Raw genomic sequence first — 20,261 nt, forward strand, 5'->3', positions numbered from 1 at the left:
AAAAATTATAAAATATTGAAATTAAAATAATAAAACTAAAAATAAACTACTAAAAAAACACAAAATATTTAATCTAACATATGTACATAGCTGCTTTCATTTCCAGTAAAAATCACTTATTTCAAGCTACCACATCTAAGCGCGTATTTATGATAACTACAGCACCAAATCTCGTATCAGTTTGGCAGAATAACTCAACGCGTCTTGAAATGCGTTAAATCGACATAAGCTACTTTAAGATATAACAACAYATTCTTATATTGCCTCAATCATTTTCTTTGTAAATTTTTGACAGATCTCATGTAGTTGAAAAATTATGCCAGTCGATGCGCGATTAATCGAAACTACTCAAAAATTGGCAAAAAAAAAGCTTTATTTTTGTTATCGMAACTACTCACAAAATTGCCGAGTCCCTCCTTAACATTTACTTTGCTTTCGTAAACATAATTTTTTTAGTTAAGCACATGCTTTGGAAATGTTTGATAACTCCAAAAAGTTTATATGAAAAGTAGTGAAATGTTCACGGCAAAAACGAGAAAGCTCAAAAATAAAATGTATCTGTAAGAAATGTAAACTATTAGTTATATCTGAGCCGACGGGATACATGAAATATTCAAAGCGCATTCGACATTTGCTTTGACATTTTTAGGTTTAATAGCTTTCAACATGACACAAAGTACCCTATCGAATTTTTTCCGTATTGAATACTTGTTGCTACTAAAATATGAATATTTACTATTTAGTTTTCAAAAGTACAAAACTATCAAAGCGCAAGCTCATGCCACTCAGCAACGCGTCGAACGCAAATACTTGAAGGGCGAGTTTCGACGGCAGCTTCCACACAAATGAAATTCAGCAATTATTTTTGTGTTAAACCTGATTATTTATTAACTTAATTTATACAGATTATTTGTATGTTTGTATTATTTCGTGTTTTTTTTTTTGTTCTTTTTTTTTGGTTTTTATTAAACATTCAATGTAACTAATGCCACATCAAGGCTTTAATCTCACTACAGAAATCTCAACATTTCGAAACACATCAAAATGTTTGTAGTTATTTGTTGTSGTTGCTTTTAATAACAAATTGAAACAAAATAGAGTGTAGAGCAAAAGCATAACATGACTTCAACGGTTAATTTCAATAATTTTTCTCTTTTTTTATTTTTATTACAGCTAAGTAAACAAAACAGTGCATAAACTAAAGTAAATTTGTAATATAAAATAATATTTTACAAAAATTCTTCTAATTGAATATGTAAAAACCATATTGAAAATGCGGACATTCTTCAGCAACACAAACRAGAAACGATTTCATTGGAGCATAAAATTGTTTTTTTTTTTGTTTTTGTTTTTTGAATATATTACCCGCAATATTTCTTTAAATAAAATTTGCAAATATTTTTTGCTATATTTGTTGCCGGTTACTTTCTTAATTGTTTAATATTTTTTTTTATTTTTTTTTTTTGTTTTTTGTTTATTACACAGTTATTGTTTAATTTCCCTTAGCATCATTGTATTCTGCATATTCCTTTGTTTATTCTCTTTATATTAAAACACTATAGTATCGTTTTTTCACTTTAACATTCAAGTCGCAATAAAAATATATGCATTTATACCTTCACGATAATATATGTATGTTAAATAGAACTAGCTCAGTTTCGCGCATCACGACTTTGCGGTTTTCATGCAACACACCCGCCCTAATGATTACTGTCGCCCCCGATATTGCCATTTTGCTGTTGGCGGACGGAGCGTCTTCGCGTCATAATACGTAGAGCAACACCGCCATTATTACCACCCGCATCCATGGCTGACTCGTCGATCGCCAGGCCACTGGTGTGCTCCTCATTTGCCATACCAACCACCGCATTGTCGACAATACTTARAGGATCCACTGGGGCAATGCCGGTATTAATGCCACCCAACATTTGTTGTTGTGCATTATTACTGCCAACACAATTTGCRGCGTCATAATCATTGATTTCATTYGATTGCACCGAAGTGCGGCGTAATTTGGACTTTTTGGGTGGCAACGTGCGTGGCGCGATTACATGCGTCGGCGTAGCAGGCGCAATAACGACGGCTGGACTATCATTCAGTTCACTGCAATCATAATTACGTTTACGCGAGGCGACTGTGCGTAGCATGGCGCCACCTGCCACAACAGGTGTGGCGTTAATGAAGGGATTCAAAGGATTGTTGCCATCAGCTTCCGGCATTTGTTTAGCTACCGCGATTGGCACATGTGATTGCTCCTCATTGCCATTGTAGAAGTCTTTTGGTGTGCCATARTTTCGCAGACAAGAATTCTCATCGATGGTCTCCAAAGGTCGAGTTGCAGCATATTTTAATTCGTTGGCATTGTTGAGCGTATTGAGCGTTGGCGGAAGAACACTGCTGCTGGCGTTGTTAATAGTTGCGGCGTTAGTATTGAAGGGTATGGCACAGGTTTCGGCAACATTTACTGTTATGTTGCARGGAGCAACAGCGCCATTATGGCCACTGTGCAGAGCAGGGGTATTGGCATCAGTAACTTCTGCATCTGTTACTTTAATAGTATTCTCATTGTCCAAAGTGCCAGTTTTCAATTGATAATTTTCCTTCTCCAAAATTAGTATGCGATCGCGGGTGGTCTTCAGTTCTTGCTGCAGGAATAAGATTGTACTTTGCATGCCTTCAACATCTTCGTCTAATTCGGGTAGAAAATCGTCGACCTCTATGGAAGGAAGGAGAAATGGATGCGTAGTAAAAAAAAAATAAAGAATTAAATAAAATATATTTTGTTATTTTGCAGCTTGCTTACCTGATTGTGACTTCTTTACTTCTTCGCAAAAGCTTTTTTGCATAGCCAATTCAGTCTCAAGTTTGGCCARGCGACCGTTGGAAGTCATTTTACCCAGTTCCTCATTTTCCTAGTGAAATGAAATTTGACAATTTATACAATATCTTTTTAAATGATAAAACTTGTCTTGCTTACTTGATATAACAAACGACATTTGGCAATCAAACGTTTGCCAGTATTAGAATCTGGTGTGAATTTCCAAGCGGACAATTCATTTTGAGTTTCCTCCAACTTTGCTTTGGTAGCTTTTAGCTCTTTCTTGAGCTTCTCAAAAAGCAAATTAACAGCAGGATCAAGCAAAGCCGCTCGCAGTGCCAAAGCTGTGGGTGCTTGTGCTGCTTTGTATTCGGCAATTTGGCTCTGCAATTAATTTCATAGGATAGAAAATTAATTTAAATGTAAAGAACGATAAATTTTCTTAGAACATACCACATAATCCTGAAATTCTTGCTCTTTATTGGCCAAGCGGCGCATGAGAATTTTTTCGCGCCGTTGTGCATCAACGCATTGCTGCGATAAGCGCGTCTGTTCCAACTTGAGATTTTCAATTTCATCTACATTAACGACGAATAAAATTGCATATTTAATTGAAGAATTTATGCATTATATAGTACAAGAGATTTAAATATGCAAATATTTGTTGTAAATATATAAACATAAGCTAATATATATGATAAAAAATTATTACATGTTTAAAAATATAACATAAATAGAATATACATACATAGATTATATGAACAAGTTATAATAAATAATTATGTACATTTTGTTTCTAAATTGAACTTAATACGAAATCATACCAATACTGGGTGCAACAAGGTGCGTTTGTGTGCAAATTGCCGCACATTTCGTGAATTTCGAGTTGGCATTTTTGTTTTCTGAGTGTGTTGACTCTGCGATTTGTTGCGTTACGTTACGTTGTTGTTGTGTATATTTTTTTGTCTTGGAGGACGGTCAGCTCAATGTTGAAGAGTGTGACAACAGATCATTCAGAGCAGTTCGTATCGTTATGTATATTACGACGCGAATGAAACGCCAATATTTTTTTACCAAAACATTATAGAAAAACTACAAAGCGAATTTTTTTCTAAATTATTTTTCGCAATACACAAACACAAGTAACGAACTTGAATGATATTTTTTCAATTTATTTTTCCCGCACAACCAGCACTGTAAATTATTTACAAACAGTTATTTTTTTGTGCCATGAAATAAATATTAAAAKATGTAATATATGCATTTGTATCMATAAACTTTTCTCTCAAATGCTTTYTGATTTTAGATTCAATCGATCAAAATGCCAACAACGCACATTTTTCGAGATAGACACAGGTATATTTTTTTGGATACAGCAATATTTTTTTAAAAACACAATTACATCGACAACTAACACTCTTTTCTGACATTTCCAGATAATACCGGTTTAACACTTTGTGAGGTATATATATATATAATGTTTATGCCAAATTACATTTTATTTCAATGATTACATATTACTTTCTGTTACGCTCAGAACATTTTCGATACGCTTATCTGTACGTAAACAGATTACATTTTTAAAACCCTGTTTATAATTTATTTTTCAAATTGATTTCAACAGCTTTCCGAACTACCACAAGCAAGAAACTTTWTATACCATATTTTCTTTTCCGCTTCCTTTGTTACTATATGTATATTTTTAGCCACTCGATTTTTAACACTCACATCCCTCCACAGCATGCATTGGAATACCAGGCTGTTTAATGGCTATTTATCAGTAATAACCATATTTGAATTTGCATATAWATTTTTATATATAATTTGTTTCAGGCTTATTAGCAACACCTTCATAATAACACCAAATTTTTATAGTTTTTCATTTTATAATTATTCATACTAGTATATTATATTTTTGTTGTAAGCTTTTTATGATTTCTGAATATTAAATGTATTATTTTGTTATAAAACAGCAGATAGAATTAGATGTATCAAGATAAGAAAAAATACACCAACGCCAACGAGGGTGTGGCAGGAACGAAAACAGACGAAAGGATATACAGCAGCATGAAACAGAACACACGACGTATAATATGATACCGACGACGATGTACCGAAATAGCGTTTACAATACAAAGTTGACCGCTTACATTTTTTTTCTTTTTATTTGTTGTTATTATCGTTGACTAAAGAATGAGTGGAGATAAAGACTTAAGAACATAATGATTATATGTAGAGAAAACTTATATTCTTTAATATGGCGATTTTAACACAATAAATTTATATTTATACATAATTACGAATGGCTTTTGTAATAGGCGTATTTTCATAGATTTATATCACTTTATTTTTATTTATATTGTCTCGAAATATTGTGTTTACAACACAAATTATAATAACAAATACACATATTTTTTCATGCACTTTAGTTCTTTTCTTCATTATTTACATTATTATTTTTATTTTCACAGTTTGTTTCGCACTACATATTTATTAAGCCTTTTAAAATCTCGATTATTTGCCAGAGTTCAAGAAGGACATACATATTCYTCTTTCTATCATATATACTATTACTTTAACATTACTTCACCTCACAATTTCACGCTTACAAACTATGATTTGTGCTAGAATAAAATGTTCTGAAAGAGTCAAAAAGAGTGTTCGCTGATCGATTAACAAATTGAGTTTCTAACAAGCAATCATTGCACACGCTCCACTTAGTACACTTCATCTATTCCAATATTAATGCATTACTGTCTTGCTAACTTGCATCGAGTATTGGTCTATTCAATATTCTTAATGTACATTTGTCGTAGAGAAAAATTTCAACAATTCAAAAATAAATCAAAGTAAGAGTACATTATTTACTAGTAAAAATATATAAAAAAAATGGTTTGAAAAATAAAACAAATTTCAACACACTCCGAGTATTTACTCCGAGTATTTAAGCATACGCTTATACTATTTGTTCATACTTGTCCTTTTGTCTTCAATGTATCTCTATTTTTTTTTTACAAAATTTTATTTTTTGTGTTCAATATATACCTTCGAGCAACCGCTGACGATGTTCGGCAGCAACAACGGCCTCAGCGACACTGCTTGGCTGTTGCTGCTGCTGTTGAAGTTGCTGCTGCTGTTGAGTCTGATGGTGTTGGCTATGATGGTGCACATGTTGTTGCTGTTGCAGAGTTGGCGGCGGCGATGGTGGCTGATGTTCCACATGTTGATGCATATGCCGCGAATGATGATGATGATGGTGGTGAGAATGGTGATGGTGTGAATGATGATATTGATGCGAAGGCTCTTCGCTACCGGATGGCGTTGGCGAGGCAGGCCCAGATGGTGGTGCACCGCCAGCACCTAAACCATTGCCGCCACCCCCTCCACCTAGTCCGGTATTACCATGCAAATTTTGTTCATATTGTTTAGACATTTTATCGTAACTGTTCATCAAAGGTCTTTGATCGTCCATAGTCATTGCAGCGACACTCATTACAGTACAGAGGGCAAATACCGTGCCACAAAACTATTTTATATAAGTTTTTAATTTTTCTTTAATTGAGGTTTTGCTCTAAAGCGGAAGTTAGTTTTGTTGTACACCGCACCTCCAATATGATTGCTTTCTAAAAACTAACACGCCACGCAGCAGCACGTATGCCTTGTGCGTTTGTTTGGCTTTTTTTTCACGAGTTGCTTCTCTCGCTTCTTCTTTTTCCCCTTCTCCAACACTTATTTCTTTCTTTCCTCTGTGCTACTTTTCTRTGCTCATATAACTTTTTAATTACCTATTGCTTCTTCTTCAACTTTTGTGAAATATATATACATTTATGCATGGAAACTTTCAACTAGCGCTCCGCTGACAACTTTTCACTTCCAATATTTGCGCACTTTCCAACTTTTCAGCTACTTACTTTTATCACTRTCGTATTAAATGTGTATTCAACTATATTTTTTCAATATTTTTGTAAGAAAATTTGCACTTTTTCCACAATAAATATTAACTTTTCTACACAGCGAAATCTCGACGCGTCACAATTTTAATTTATGAAAATTCAATATGGTCGTCTTTCACCTTGTGCTCACGGACATGAAAGGGACAGATGTATAAGATTCTTCGTAAAAAATGGCGAATATATAAAAGGCATAGCAGGGTTGCATCGGTAATGAAAAAATATATTTAAAGAACGTGGCRTAAGCACATAATGAACACTTACGTCTTCGTATGTTTTCAAATGGATATTAATTTATTAGCACTATATCAACCAATATTAAATATTTTTATATATGTATATAAAATACTGAAAACATGAATTCATTTCTTATATAAAATAGCATGGGTAATTCTAAGTTTTTAGAAAATGATGAATAAAAAAAATAATCTAGATGATAACCCCACAAAAAACCAACACATGATCTCTTGATAGAATTTGTTTTGCTAATTTTTGAGAAATGTCAAACACCGCCACTTTATTCGATAAACAGTCACATTGTTTACATTACTAACTTCAAGCAGGACAATGAGTGATAAAAAAGTACAAATAAACAAACGCGGAAAGGGTCGTGTAAACCATGAAGAAATACTTCTATGGAGCAAAGAGGAGCTTATAGCCAAGGTTTTACAATTAGATGCWTATAACTTCCAGATAAGAAATTTGTTACAAAAAAAGTTGGGACAAAATGACAGTGAATTTTATGAAGAACTCGCTAGCCTGGACGCTAACGACAATACAGAAAARGCTCAACAAACTAAGTCACAACCAATACAAAAGCCACAAAAACGTAAATTCGACTTTAAAAAGTAATATTAAAATAAAAATGTCGTATCTGTTCATAKAACTATATAATTTGTTAATTGTTCACAGAAGCCACAAGCGGCACGTGCTGATGAAATTGCTTTATTTCGGTTGGGACTACCACGGCTTGGCAACTCAAGAAGATTCAAATGCTACAATAGGTACAAAGTAATCCATAATCCTTAAAACTTATTTTATTTATGATTAACATATTATTTTAGAACACCACCTATTTCAAGCGTTAATCCGCACCTGCTTGATACAGTCTCGCGAAACGGCCAATTACCACCGTTGTGGACGCACTGACAAAGAAGTAAGCGCCTTCTGCCAAGTTATATCAATAGATTTACGCAGCAAATTTCCATCGGAACAACAACTTTTRACTGAATCATTAACTAATGAAATTGATTATTGTGCATTATTAAACCGTGTCCTTCCCCGCAACATACAAGCGGTGGCATGGATGCCGCTYCGCAGTCCAGTGTACAGCGCTCGTTTCGATTGTGTAGAGCGCACATACCGTTATTATTTTCCAAAAGGCGATTTAAGTATAGAGGCTATGCAAAAGGGCTGTGAATTGCTAGCAAGACATACAGACTTCCGAAATTTCTGTAAAATGGATGTTAACAATGGCGTGACAAATTACATAAGGCAAGTTTTTAAAGCTACGGTACAAAGGTGCGAGGTGGAACAATGCGAAAAAAATTCTTTGGACGGTTAGATCAATGAAATTATAGTTAAAAAAAAAGTAAATTAATTGCTTAATRTTTTGTGCAGGATATGCCATGTATATGTTAGAAATCAGAGCTAATGCTTTCCTTTGGCATCAAATTCGCTGTATTATGGCGGTTTTACTGCTCATAGGTGAGGGTAAAGAGCAGCCGGAAGTAATAAGTGAATTGCTGGATGTAGCCAAAAATCCATGGTTAGTATTTATTAGTTTTCCAATAAAACTTTACAATATTTTTCGTAATTGTGTCGTCAGCAAACCGCAATACACACCGGCTATCGGTTTGCCATTAAATCTCTTTCACTGTGAATTCCGCAAGCATACCATACAACCCACTGATAATGCTATAAATAATGGGATTTCAGCAAATTCAGAAGATGGAGAGGCACATACAACTGCTTGGATATACGGGGAGGAGCACCTACAAAAACTCATYGAGAATGTGCAAGGTGAATGGATGCAACACAATATCAAGTTAGTGTCATTAAAATTTTCTAATTTCAATTTGCGATACAAATTAAATATTATCTTATTATAGAAGTACCATGATACGCGATGTGTTGCACCAATTAGWAAGCACATATCAAAAAGAATATCAGTCTGCCCCAGTGCAAGCGCAGGCTTGGTTGTTGCAAGACGGGGTTCGTCCACGTCAATATCAGCAACTTTTAAACCGCAAACGTTGTGGTACGTACATACAATACATATGGTTCTTAAATTGTTTATTTACTATATTACTTATTATCCAAAATTGTTACTTTTTACAGAGAGTTTGGAAAATCGCATTGAACACTTCGTTAAAAAACAGCGTTTGATTATTACCAACGATCCAGTAGCGCAAAGCAACTTAGTAACGAACACGAYGGCTGAAACGTAACACACACATACACATTTAAAATCTAATTACAATGCATATTTATGTATATTGAAGTAAAAAAAAAATAATTTAATTTATTTGTTTGTTAGTGGGTAATCATATGTTAGCCTTATACAATTTCTACGCGCCGCATATGCGGTATATTGTACTGTCATCTTTAATAAGTATTTGAAAGTTAGGAGAGAATGAATGCACTATTTCTATATTTCAGAAAATAAACGCTTATCTTATAAAACATTAACTCTTATGCATAAATACACACACATGAGAATTATAAAAGAAAAAACGTCTACTTCGGTTGCACCGAAACCATAATACCCGTCACAAACAAAAAGTTTTCATACAATAACTAGAATTTAAYCGRCCATTTTGTATGGTMACTATATGCTTGTCCGATCTGGCGAAGATTGTAAGGTTCMTTGCCGCAATAATCCCGGTAAAATTTTCTGCAAATATCTTGTCAAATAAAAAAGATTTTCCATACAAAGACCGGAATGATCGATCAGCTATATACGAGGTGTGTTCAAAAAGTATGGAGAATTTTGAATTTTCGCGGATTACGTATATTCGAATTTCGAATTTTTTGTGGCGTTATGTTGGTACCCATGTTTCTACTTATGCCGACAAGCTCGGCCATTTTGAATGTTCATTTAATTGTTGACAACTGCTTTGCTTGCCCGTGTTTTGGATCGTCTTCGATTTTTACCTATTCAAAAAAATGGATCAAAGAACCTGTATCAAATTTTGTATGAAAAACGAAATTAAGTGCGCGGATGCATTCCGAATGTTGACTGTGGCATACGGAGAAGCTACCTTGGACCGAAGCAACGTTTATCGGTGGTACAAAATGTTCTCAGAAAGCCGAGAAGATGTGACAAAAATTGGCTTTTGCACCACGCTAACGCCCCTGCTCACACATCGTTGCTTGTGCGCGACTTTTTGGCCAAAAACAACACACTAATGATGCCGCAGCCACYGTATTCCCCAGATCTGGCCCCCTGTGACTTTTTCTAGTTCCCTAAACTGAAGAGGCCCATGATAGGACGACGTTACGCTTCGCTTGACGAGACGGCATCGAAGGAGGAGCTGAAGAAGATAAAAAAGAATGATTGTTTGAAGTGCTTCGAAGATTGGAAAAACCATTTGTATAATATCTCATGGGGATTACTTTGAAGGGGACAAAATAGATATTCGTGAATAAATAAATAATTTTTGAAAAAACACAAAATTCGCGATACTTTTTGAACACACCTCGTACATACGTTGTATAGCTGCCATTTTCGATTTCGACAACTGAGCAACTTTTTGGGGAGAAAAGAACGTTCAGATCGATGTCTTAGAAACTGAATCCACTGAGCTCATGACGTTGATTGTTCATATATATGGCCTCCAAAGATTCCTTCTGGGTATTAGCTAGGAAAATAAATAATTGAGGAATGCACCGCGATCTTAGGTCTATTGTGCCCTCTCCTAACTCACAGGGACTCACTTAGCCCCAGCATGTGGATAAAGTCCACTATCCTGCTGGGTGCTAGTGAGGCGATGTSACCCTATCCGGAAACATGGACCCAAGAGCYTTCAACCTGCGTCTGCAGACTGCTATGCAKTCGATTAGCAGGTGTACCGGGGTTTCAGGCTCCCTGTCGCAAAACCGGCAGTTAGCGCAAGAGGATAGGCCCATGTTAAATAAATGTCTATTCAATTTGCAGTGGCCGCTGTAAAATGACACCAGTAGCCTGAGTTTATCCCTTGGGAGAATGATTATCGATTTAAACCTGTTCTGGTTGTACCCCCAATGAGCAACTTGGCATGTCGCATACCATGCACTCGTTGACAATGCCTTTCCCTGCCCACTCCTTCTTCCTTGCGGAGCAGCTCCTTTAAGGTATGGAGGCTCACCCCGGTGAATGGTTCGGGCCCTACCATATTACAAACTTCTCAACAAACTTATATCCCGGTCATGGTATAAAAAGCATGCCAATAAATAGTTTAGCCATATATAAATCACAATCCACACAATTAGATTTATCTTATCTGCATTTATTTAATACAATAATCCGATTACTCGCAACAAAAGTATCGCGAGATGATAACGACAGCATTTTTGTAAAACTCTAACAAATATTTGAATTTATGCATATTTGCATTGCTATCCAATAACTAAAAATGAAGTTGTAATGACGCGATAACTGATCAATTTAGTAATAGCGCTACTGACTTGCGCGCTTCACTGCTAACMGTCAATACTTTTTATAGCTTTTAATACAGTGCATACAACATTCTGCTATTAATACAGCAGCTGATAAATCGATTTGAATTCGAATACTTAACACCTTGTTCAGTTGAGTTTTTGCGCTTCTATCGCGTGGTCGATTTTTTGCAATTTCCGCCAATGTTTAAGTTGTGCGTATTGGAGAAATCAAAATTTTGCATTTCTTAGCAGAACAGCAACAACARCAAAAACTAGTGTATGCATTGAGCACCAAGTACATAATTTAGAAATTTATTTAAAAAAGTGTGACACCTAATTTGTTACAAAGCTGACTTCTTGTGTCACGACAGAGCAACGCAACAAAATGCACTCAAGCGGTGGCGTGTTGTCCCTGTGTTCGGGTTATTTTGCAAATATTTTGTTGTTGATAGTGCTGCTGTGCAGCTACACAGCGGTCAACGCTTACGAGGAAAACGACAAATTTTGCATACGCACTCAACCAATGCTGCTGGCTGATATTGAGAAGCATGTGAATCCTATAGATGATGATACTAATTGCAAAGTGCTGGCCACAACGCTCACCACAAAGGAGAAGGTAAGAGCAAATTAAGCTATTTTTTAAATGACTTTTTATCATAACGTTTCTATAGCATTTCCGTTCTAAAGTGGTGCTGCCATACGAAAGTAATATACATAGTGCCGTAACGTTTTATAGAAGTAGCGAAAATATAAAATTTTTAAACATAAAACTGCTTATAAAAAATTGCTCATCAAATTAAATATTATAATATTAATAACATTATTAAAATAAATATAGATAATTATAACTTTGGAAACACAAAGTAGTCATTTACGCGGCACGAACAATTTAGTTTTAATCCCAATATTAGCAAGGTGCTTGATATACATTATATTGACAATTATATGGCAAGTTTAATGTATACTCTTAACTAGAGKGTTAWATATAAAATAATAAAGTTTTTAAGAATTTCGCACCTATCTGCATTTCTCGCCAAATCGAACTTTTCGCCCGATAGTAAACAGTTTCTTTATTCTGGCAACTTTCATAGTAGGAAAGCCGTTATAATGTCAATCGGCCTAAAATATGAGTAAAACAAATAGTTTATTTCACCAATAAAGACGTTAAACATCAAAAAATAATGTCCATAAAAAGTGCAAGGACAAGCAAGTTGTTCTATTCAATGACCCCACACTGTACATATGAAGCTGTTAACAAAATATTCCAGTGCAACTAAATTACCTCACACCAACCAAAAATAGATTCCTCATTGACAAGAACAAGCCAAATTTGGTAAAAAAATACATGACATAGAAATGAGCACGAGTACGTAAATATGTGTACATGCATGTGTATTTAAACAGCAAGGAGTTACATGCTTGCAAACATATGGACGTATATATACATATGCGTCAGTGCAACAATGAGGCAATGCTTGGCTGGAAAACAAGTTTTCTTAGCAATGAAAATGTCAAATAACATTAATTTGCTAAAGTAAACGTTATCACAAAAAAAAAGACGACTTTAAATTTATGATGAGTGTCTGTTACGGTTTCATTTACTACATACATAGTAATAAGTTTACATAAATTTATAGGTAACTAAGCACCAAATTAGTATATATGGAAAAAAATCATTCCATATAATTATTAATTTTATCGGTCTTTTTGTACTTACCGTTCATATTTATGACATAATGCAACATCCGCTTTTACTAGTAGATTAACCCTTGTCGGGTAACTAGTGCATAACGCTGCCTAATACTTAGAAGCTTTAAATAGCGATCATAAATAAAGTATTAGTAAATTAAAGCAGTTATATTAATAAAATTCCAAGGAGCCACCATTAACATCGATGCTATTTGAGGTTAAGTATTAGGACAAATTATAAATAGTAAAAATTTTTACAGAATTGCAAGTCATTTCGCTGAATTCTTCAAGTCCAATTACTCTCCAAAATTTCCAAAAAAATGTTCCGCATCAGCACAAGTTATGTCCGATTTCTGTCATTAATGCACCTCCTATTTCCGAAGCAAACGTCTTATATCAGTTAAATATGTTAGAACAATCATACAATTATGGCCCAGATGTGATTCCCTCATGCTTTCTTAAGAAATGTGCCAAATATATATACCAATCCCTAACAAAACTATTTAATTCATCTCTTATGCAAGACTTATTTCCATCCATATAGAAAAATTCATTTATAATTCCTTTACATAAGAGTGGATTTAGGTCATCTGTTGAAAACTATACGGGAATAGCAAAGTTGTGTGCAATACCTAAACTTTTTGAAGCAATTATAACAGACGACATAACCTTCCGGATCTCTCCACTAATTTCTTGTTCTCAGCACGGTTTTCGTAAAGGAAAATCTACAATAACAATAACGGGCTTTAGGGAGAATAAGAATACTGATGTTATATACACAGATTTTAGTAAAGCTTTTGATAAAGTAAACCATTCAATTCTTTTGAATAAACTTGATCTTTTTGGTTTTTAACCAATATTTCTAAAATGGGTTGCTTATCTTAGTAATAGCATTCAACAAGTCATATTTAACGATACTTTTTCTGACATAATCAATGTTCCTTCAGGCGTTCGTCAAGGTAGTCATGCCCCCATTCTATTCTTGTTATTTATTAATGACATATCATCTGTTGTTAAGTTTYCAAAAGTTTTATTGTATGCTGACGATGTAAAACTTTTTAAATCATTCACCCCGAATAGCGAAAGATGTCAGTTGCAAACAAACTTAAACAACCTAGTTTCTTGGTGTGTTAGAAATGACATGCCATTGAACCTTAATAAATGTAAAACGATGTGCTTTTCACGTAGATCTGTAGACCCTACTTTATACGCAATACAAAACTTACGGTTGGAGCAAGTATGCAGTTTTGTTGATCTAGRAGTAACCATGGACCCCAAACTCAATTTTAATCTACACGCATCTTCCAACGTTTTTAAAGCTAAAGGCGCTCTTAGTTTTGTTAAACGTTGGTCTAAAGAATTTAAAGATCCGCTTACCACGAAAATTCTTTTTATATCTCTGGTGAGGCCTATATTACAGTATGCATCTGTGGTTTGGAACCCTAGTTACCAAGTCCATTCGGATAAGCCGTTCAAAAACAATTTTTACTTCTTGCCTTAAATCATTTGCAATGGGATCCCAGTTTAAATCTTCCCCCTTACACTAATCGTTTACAACTTATAAATCTCCCTACACTCGCTAGTCGTAGGGAAATGCTTGGTATAATATTTCTTGTAAAACTCATSAATGGGTYAGTCTGTAGCCCATCTCTTTTATCTGATATTAATTTTAACGTTCCCGCWCGCTCTACCARGCAGTTTAGACCCTTACTTTTAAAATTTTTTAGAACAAATTTTGAGCTAAACGAACCATTCCGCCACATATGTCATGATTTCAATTCTCATTSCAGCACATTTGATCTAACAGATTCACTTTAAAAATTAAGTATTAAAAAAATTATTTTATCTACTCTTAACAAGTRACATTTAAAAACAATAAACTTTAATCTAATTCTTAGTTTTGGCTGTTGAAATTTTTGTTTCTGTAGCTGAGCAGCTTAAGATCGCAACGCTTAAAACTCTCTTGCCTTTTATGACTCGGCTATTTCCACTCGTACGCGGATTRCGCCCCTCGCGTCGGTTGAGCGGGAGGAGGGTAATCGTTGGGTATTATTATATCATGTTCTATGATCCAGTGGAGCAGAAATATCTTAAACGTTCATAGCCAGCCACTTTTTTGCATTCTTTGGTTGATAAACTATTAAGAAAATATCTAATGAAAGTCTTGGTTGAGTCTACACAAGGTACATATGAAAAAAAAAAATTCAAAAAAGTTWAAAAAAAATTACATTTGCAAAGYAATATTATCTACACTCGATTGTTTGTCTACTCAATTAATTGGCACCATTCGCTTTGATTTCGGCTCCCAATTGTAGGCATTAATGGGATTTAAGTGCTTTCTTTGGAAAGCCTTCACGCGGCAATAATGATAAGAAATTAAATGTAAAAGAACTTATACATAGCATGTTTTATAAGAGAAGAAGAACAAGGAAATGCCGTTATCACAAAAGCGTGGGACATTCCAAAACGAAGAATATGAGCTCAATAGTTGGTTGATAAACTGCTGATTGTTGGTAAATAATTTATGGTTCTAGTATTTATTTACATTTCTTGTGTTTGTTTATATTTCAAACATGCAAAAAATCGTTATTTTAATACGATTTTAGAAAAGTAATGCTATATGCACAAGAATACGTTGTAACATATCTATTAATTAAAAAATTCTGGACGAAAAATAGATTTCCAATTTTTTCTTTTAATTTTGTGATTAAAATTTAAATTTTCAATATTAAATCAGATTTTTTGAATTAAGTTAAAATTTTCAAACTTTAATCTAAGGATTATACATCAGAAGATGTTTGGGATTGAAAAGGGGAATTGAAACATTTTTAATTTAATAATAGAAATTGATTTAATAATAGAATTGAGAATTTGAAAATAATTTTTATATCCAAACATCTTGAATTGAAAATTTAGAAATCACCTTTTAATAAAAAATAAAGATAAAAATCTTTGCAAGAGAAATTTGTTATGCAAAAGAATAAAAATGCAAAAATTTACTCATTTTTGACTCAAACACTATAATTAAGAGCATTTAAATATAAACATGGAAAAGAGAGTTGAACAGTTGATATTTTACTAATAAAGGAACTCCTTTCGAAAAATTACAGGAAGTAGCAAACACAAAAACTGCTAATTCTAAAATAATTTCATTTTTACGTTTTYTTATTARTTTTTAATAATTTTTTTYCMATYCGGTCTGRGTTTCAAGTCTAATTTTTTAGATACATTTATTTTAAGTTTAACCAATATTTCAAATGTTACATAAATTATTTTTAATGAATTGAATTGCAACTCCGCATGGCAATACAACAATTTTATTCGATATTTTGACAATGATTTCAATGAAAATTTAGCTTTAAATGAGTAATCGAGCCTACAATTTTATTTTATTATAATTCATCTTTCAAATCTGACAAGCTACTTATGTATCTCTTATTTTCCGTTAAAAATCRTTATTCAATCATTAATACTGTAAGCACAAAGGMGGCGAYAGACTTCAAGCGACATACATATGTAAAGTGTTAACATACACACSTTCTTACCGACAAAGTTATTTAGACAGCTRCACGACYAWATAGCTGTGATGTCGCTTAAAGTAWATYGCCTTCTTTGTGTTTACAGCATCACTGAATCATATTTCATAAAACATTTACATACAAATGTATGTACATAATTTTGACACTCAATRTACCGTTATAATAATACGTTACAAATTTGTACATTGCAGGAGAGTTTTATGGAGACTATGTGTAAGGATCATGGCACCTCATATAAGGATAGTTATTATTTCTTCAAACTACACAATGGCGAACTGAGAGGGCGCGGCTCGCACAAAGATATTTGCAATGGTGTGAAAAACCCRTTGCTTGCTTGGGTGCCATACAAAATGGTGCTGGAGAATTTCGCACAAGAACTAAATCCGAAAGAGGTGAGAAAAGTCGAAATTAACGGTATTATACTATTTTAAGAAGTGTTCACTGAATGCAAATCAAATTATGACAAATAATCACATTGAATCTACACTTTTGACTTAGTCTGCACATACATATGTATGTATGTATGTATATTATGTGACAAAAAATGTACATAACTTTTCACACTTAGTTTAGAAAATAACAGCAAATGTAAGCATGTGCGATAGTAAGCGTACAAACAACTCTTTTATTCAACAAATAATATAATATTAACAAATTTTTAAATAAATATGCGTAGCTCTTATWTGTATATATTGTTATTAACTCGGTTAAATATCTTTCATAAACTTGACATCTTATTCCGGCAGACGATGACAATTTAAATTGATTATGGTAATTAGGGGACTGCAAAATCTAGCGCTACTCRAGCGTTTCGGTTACTTATATAATAAATTTTACGATAAATTGATTAAGATTTACGCACATCATTAAAATAAATATGTACGTTGTTGATAGCTTAAGTAAATACTTTCGAAGTGCGATGTTTAGATAGCATTATACTATTTGAAATGATTTGAGATGTCGGATCAGCGATTACTTATTCTACTTATTATGACTGATAGTGAAAGGTCCTTAACAAGGAAGTAGTTTCATTCGCACGACAGTCGGGTCTACGTAACCGGAACGAAACCGGATTTTTATCCAGCCAAGGACCGCAAGTCCTCAGAAAAAGCAAACTCTATAATCAGTGCATTATTCCCGTCTTGCTATATGGTGCAGAGGCATGAACGATGACAACATCTGATGAGTCGGCGTTATGAGTTGTCGAGAGAAAGGTTCTACGAAAGATTTATGGTTCCTTGCGCGTTGGCCACAGCGAATATCACCTTCGAGGTGTATGAGATAGACGACGCCATGGACATAGTTCAGAGAATTAAAAGAGAGGCGGCTGAGCGTCAACTCGGCAGAACTCTGTAGCTACGACAACAACAACAAAGACTRTATTGAAAATTACTATAGTAAACGAGTATCTCTCCGACCTTTCTCGCTGCACGGAGCTTAATACTCTCCCTCACCAAATCCACAGCGACCATATTCGCAGACTTGACCTTGGCGATGTTGCAGTCGATGACGCTCAAATTTCGACTGACACTTAAATTTTAGATGTCACTTTCAACAGTCTGTGCTCCATCACTCCTCATACACACGCGATCCGCAACAAAATCCTCAAGTCACTAGCCGGCCGCACATGGGAAAAGGACAAAGAAACGTTGTTGGCAACTTACAAGGCAATCGGCCGGGCGGTCCTTAACTACGCCGCATCAATATGGTCGGCTGAATGCAGTGAAACGCAGATGAGGAAGCTCCATACTTGTCAAAAYACTGCACTACGAACTAGGACAGGATGCCTTTTGATAACTGCATAGTGAGATCCGTAAGCTCCCAGTTAAGGAGCATAATGAACTCCTCTCCAAGTAGTTCCTGCTGGAGTGCTTTCGCAGAAATCATACCTGCTTGGAGCGAAACCGCCTCCTAGGAGCATAAAGAGGCATCAAACGATACTCCGATCACACTTCGGATGCAACAGCAGACCTTCACCGACTCCCTCACAGTGAAATGCGTACTCGGATTCAAATTAACAACAGCCCATTGCAGGCGAAGATCAAAGTTGCCACGAGAAACAAGAGGATATTGGAAGAGGTTAAATTACTATTTATCCAGAATAGACATATCTAATCMTTCTCATCCTAACGGGACAACAAGAAATTCGTTTTTTGGTATACCGACAATCTCTATATGAAACGGTACTACTAAATWTAATGTCACGTAATTGAGTGATACATTTCCAGGACAGAAGCACTCAATTAAAACTGATTGTTTAAAACCGCAATATATTATGTTGTATTCGGAATTTTTTTCAATAACACATATTTTTTTAAATTTCGTTTTTCTTACAATCCACTGTTTAGCAACTGAGTTATATTGGCAAAGCCACTGATGTGGATCGTGTAAAGACGGAGCTCTGTCACTTCAGCCACACCGATCTAGTCACAAACATCACATCTGACCTCTTTGCCTGCATTGTAATGATTTTCGAGGACAACTTTGTARGTCTAAACATTTAAACTTAACAAACTTTGCCTTTTATAATATATGTATTCTTTTATAGTATGGACAAGATTCCGACATAAATGTGCTCGTCGAAATAGAGCCGCTCATGTACGAATTGCGCAACATAACCTATTTGCCTTGGGTCAACGTGACGACCAGCTACAAAACGTTGCTCGATCGCTCCAGTCTCAAYAATCCGAATAGCGAGCCGAAGCAAATATATGGCAGCGTAAAATATGGTTTTGTCGAGAAGGTACACGTTAATGTGAGCACTATTTATAACAAAAATTTGGATCATTTGCCGTTATTGTTCGAGCATGCCGGCGCTGTATTGGAATTGAATGATTTGGGTATTGGCGGTGTAGATGTGACGGCGGTAAGCGAATTCATACTGTATGCGATTAGTTATATTCTTTTATTGAGWTCTAATTATATTAATTAGAAAACTTATTTTGGACGCTTCATGGACCCACGTACTTCGGTCAAGGTGGAAGTAATCGGTCAGTGGGCCGAGCACCATCAACAATTTAATGCTGATGTGTTCGACTACTTTGGTTATGGCATAAAACGCTACCGCAATGAAATCCATCGTGGCGAGGTTACGTTTACGCGTATTGAGAGCACCGAACCAGTTTATGAAACACCCGATTCCACACATCTTACGTCAATTACACTACACTCGGGGGAAGAAAAAAAATTCGAACGTTTGGAAATGGCTGACACCGAAAATTTTACACAAACACCCAATTGGGATGTTAACACTTATTACGATTCTCATCCCTATCCGGGTTTCTATCCGTGGTTTGTAGCTGGTAGCATTGCAGTAGCAGTGGTACTGTTGGTGGTGGTATTCAACATGGTGCGCATATGGAGCAAGAAGGAGGAGAAGAAACTATATAAATTGGCAGCTTCCTCGGCCTAAATTTTGGAGATAGTGAGATAAATGAGATAGTGCATTGAAGGCGTGGAGCGCTACGAAATTTTTTGTTATTATAATAGTATTATCGAAGATATTAATATATTATATAACGTATACACATGTATGTTGGCAWGCAGCATTCTTAAAGTCCCTAAAGGCTTTTGACAATACATTCCAATAAATTTAACATATTTGCTGTATTTAGTTACACGTAA

At 34.7% G+C, this 20,261-nt stretch overlaps 3 protein-coding genes across 5 annotated transcripts; 2 read left to right on the forward strand and 1 right to left on the reverse strand.

The window, feature by feature from the left end:
* Positions 1-1,453: 1,453 nt before the first annotated feature.
* LOC108975463 (pre-mRNA-splicing regulator female-lethal(2)D) lies at positions 1,454-6,882 on the reverse strand. The gene is made up of 5 exons (XM_018943959.1): positions 5,864-6,882; positions 3,272-3,396; positions 2,978-3,202; positions 2,804-2,912; positions 1,454-2,716 (listed from the first exon to the last, which is right to left on the reverse strand). Exons 1-5 carry the CDS (start codon positions 6,309-6,311, stop codon positions 1,701-1,703), a joined length of 1,923 nt encoding a protein of 640 aa, XP_018799504.1. The 5' UTR covers positions 6,312-6,882; the 3' UTR covers positions 1,454-1,700.
* A 338-nt stretch (positions 6,883-7,220) lies between these two features.
* LOC108975442 (tRNA pseudouridine(38/39) synthase) lies at positions 7,221-9,459 on the forward strand. The gene is made up of 7 exons (XM_018943928.1): positions 7,221-7,616; positions 7,681-7,772; positions 7,833-8,327; positions 8,389-8,536; positions 8,597-8,815; positions 8,880-9,028; positions 9,109-9,459. The coding sequence occupies exons 1-7, from the start codon at positions 7,336-7,338 to the stop codon at positions 9,216-9,218; spliced, it is 1,494 nt and encodes a 497-aa protein (XP_018799473.1). The 5' UTR covers positions 7,221-7,335; the 3' UTR covers positions 9,219-9,459.
* A 2,097-nt stretch (positions 9,460-11,556) lies between these two features.
* LOC108975440 lies at positions 11,557-20,261 on the forward strand. Of its 3 annotated transcripts, XM_018943924.1 has the most exons (6): positions 11,557-11,686; positions 11,781-12,025; positions 16,829-17,029; positions 18,986-19,123; positions 19,186-19,503; positions 19,570-20,261. In XM_018943924.1, the coding sequence occupies exons 2-6, from the start codon at positions 11,795-11,797 to the stop codon at positions 20,047-20,049; spliced, it is 1,368 nt and encodes a 455-aa protein (XP_018799469.1). In that variant the 5' UTR covers positions 11,557-11,686; positions 11,781-11,794; the 3' UTR covers positions 20,050-20,261. The 3 variants fall into 3 exon arrangements, with proteins under 3 accessions (XP_018799469.1, XP_018799468.1, XP_018799471.1); XM_018943923.1 differs by having other exon boundaries at positions 11,557-12,025; XM_018943926.1 differs by lacking the exons at positions 11,557-11,686; positions 11,781-12,025 and adding an exon at positions 16,693-16,762.

This window comes from Bactrocera latifrons, unplaced genomic scaffold (genome assembly GCF_001853355.1).
Source record: "Bactrocera latifrons isolate USDA-ARS-PBARC rearing strain unplaced genomic scaffold, ASM185335v1 scaffold_65, whole genome shotgun sequence".
Lineage (NCBI taxonomy): Eukaryota > Metazoa > Arthropoda > Insecta > Diptera > Tephritidae > Bactrocera > Bactrocera latifrons.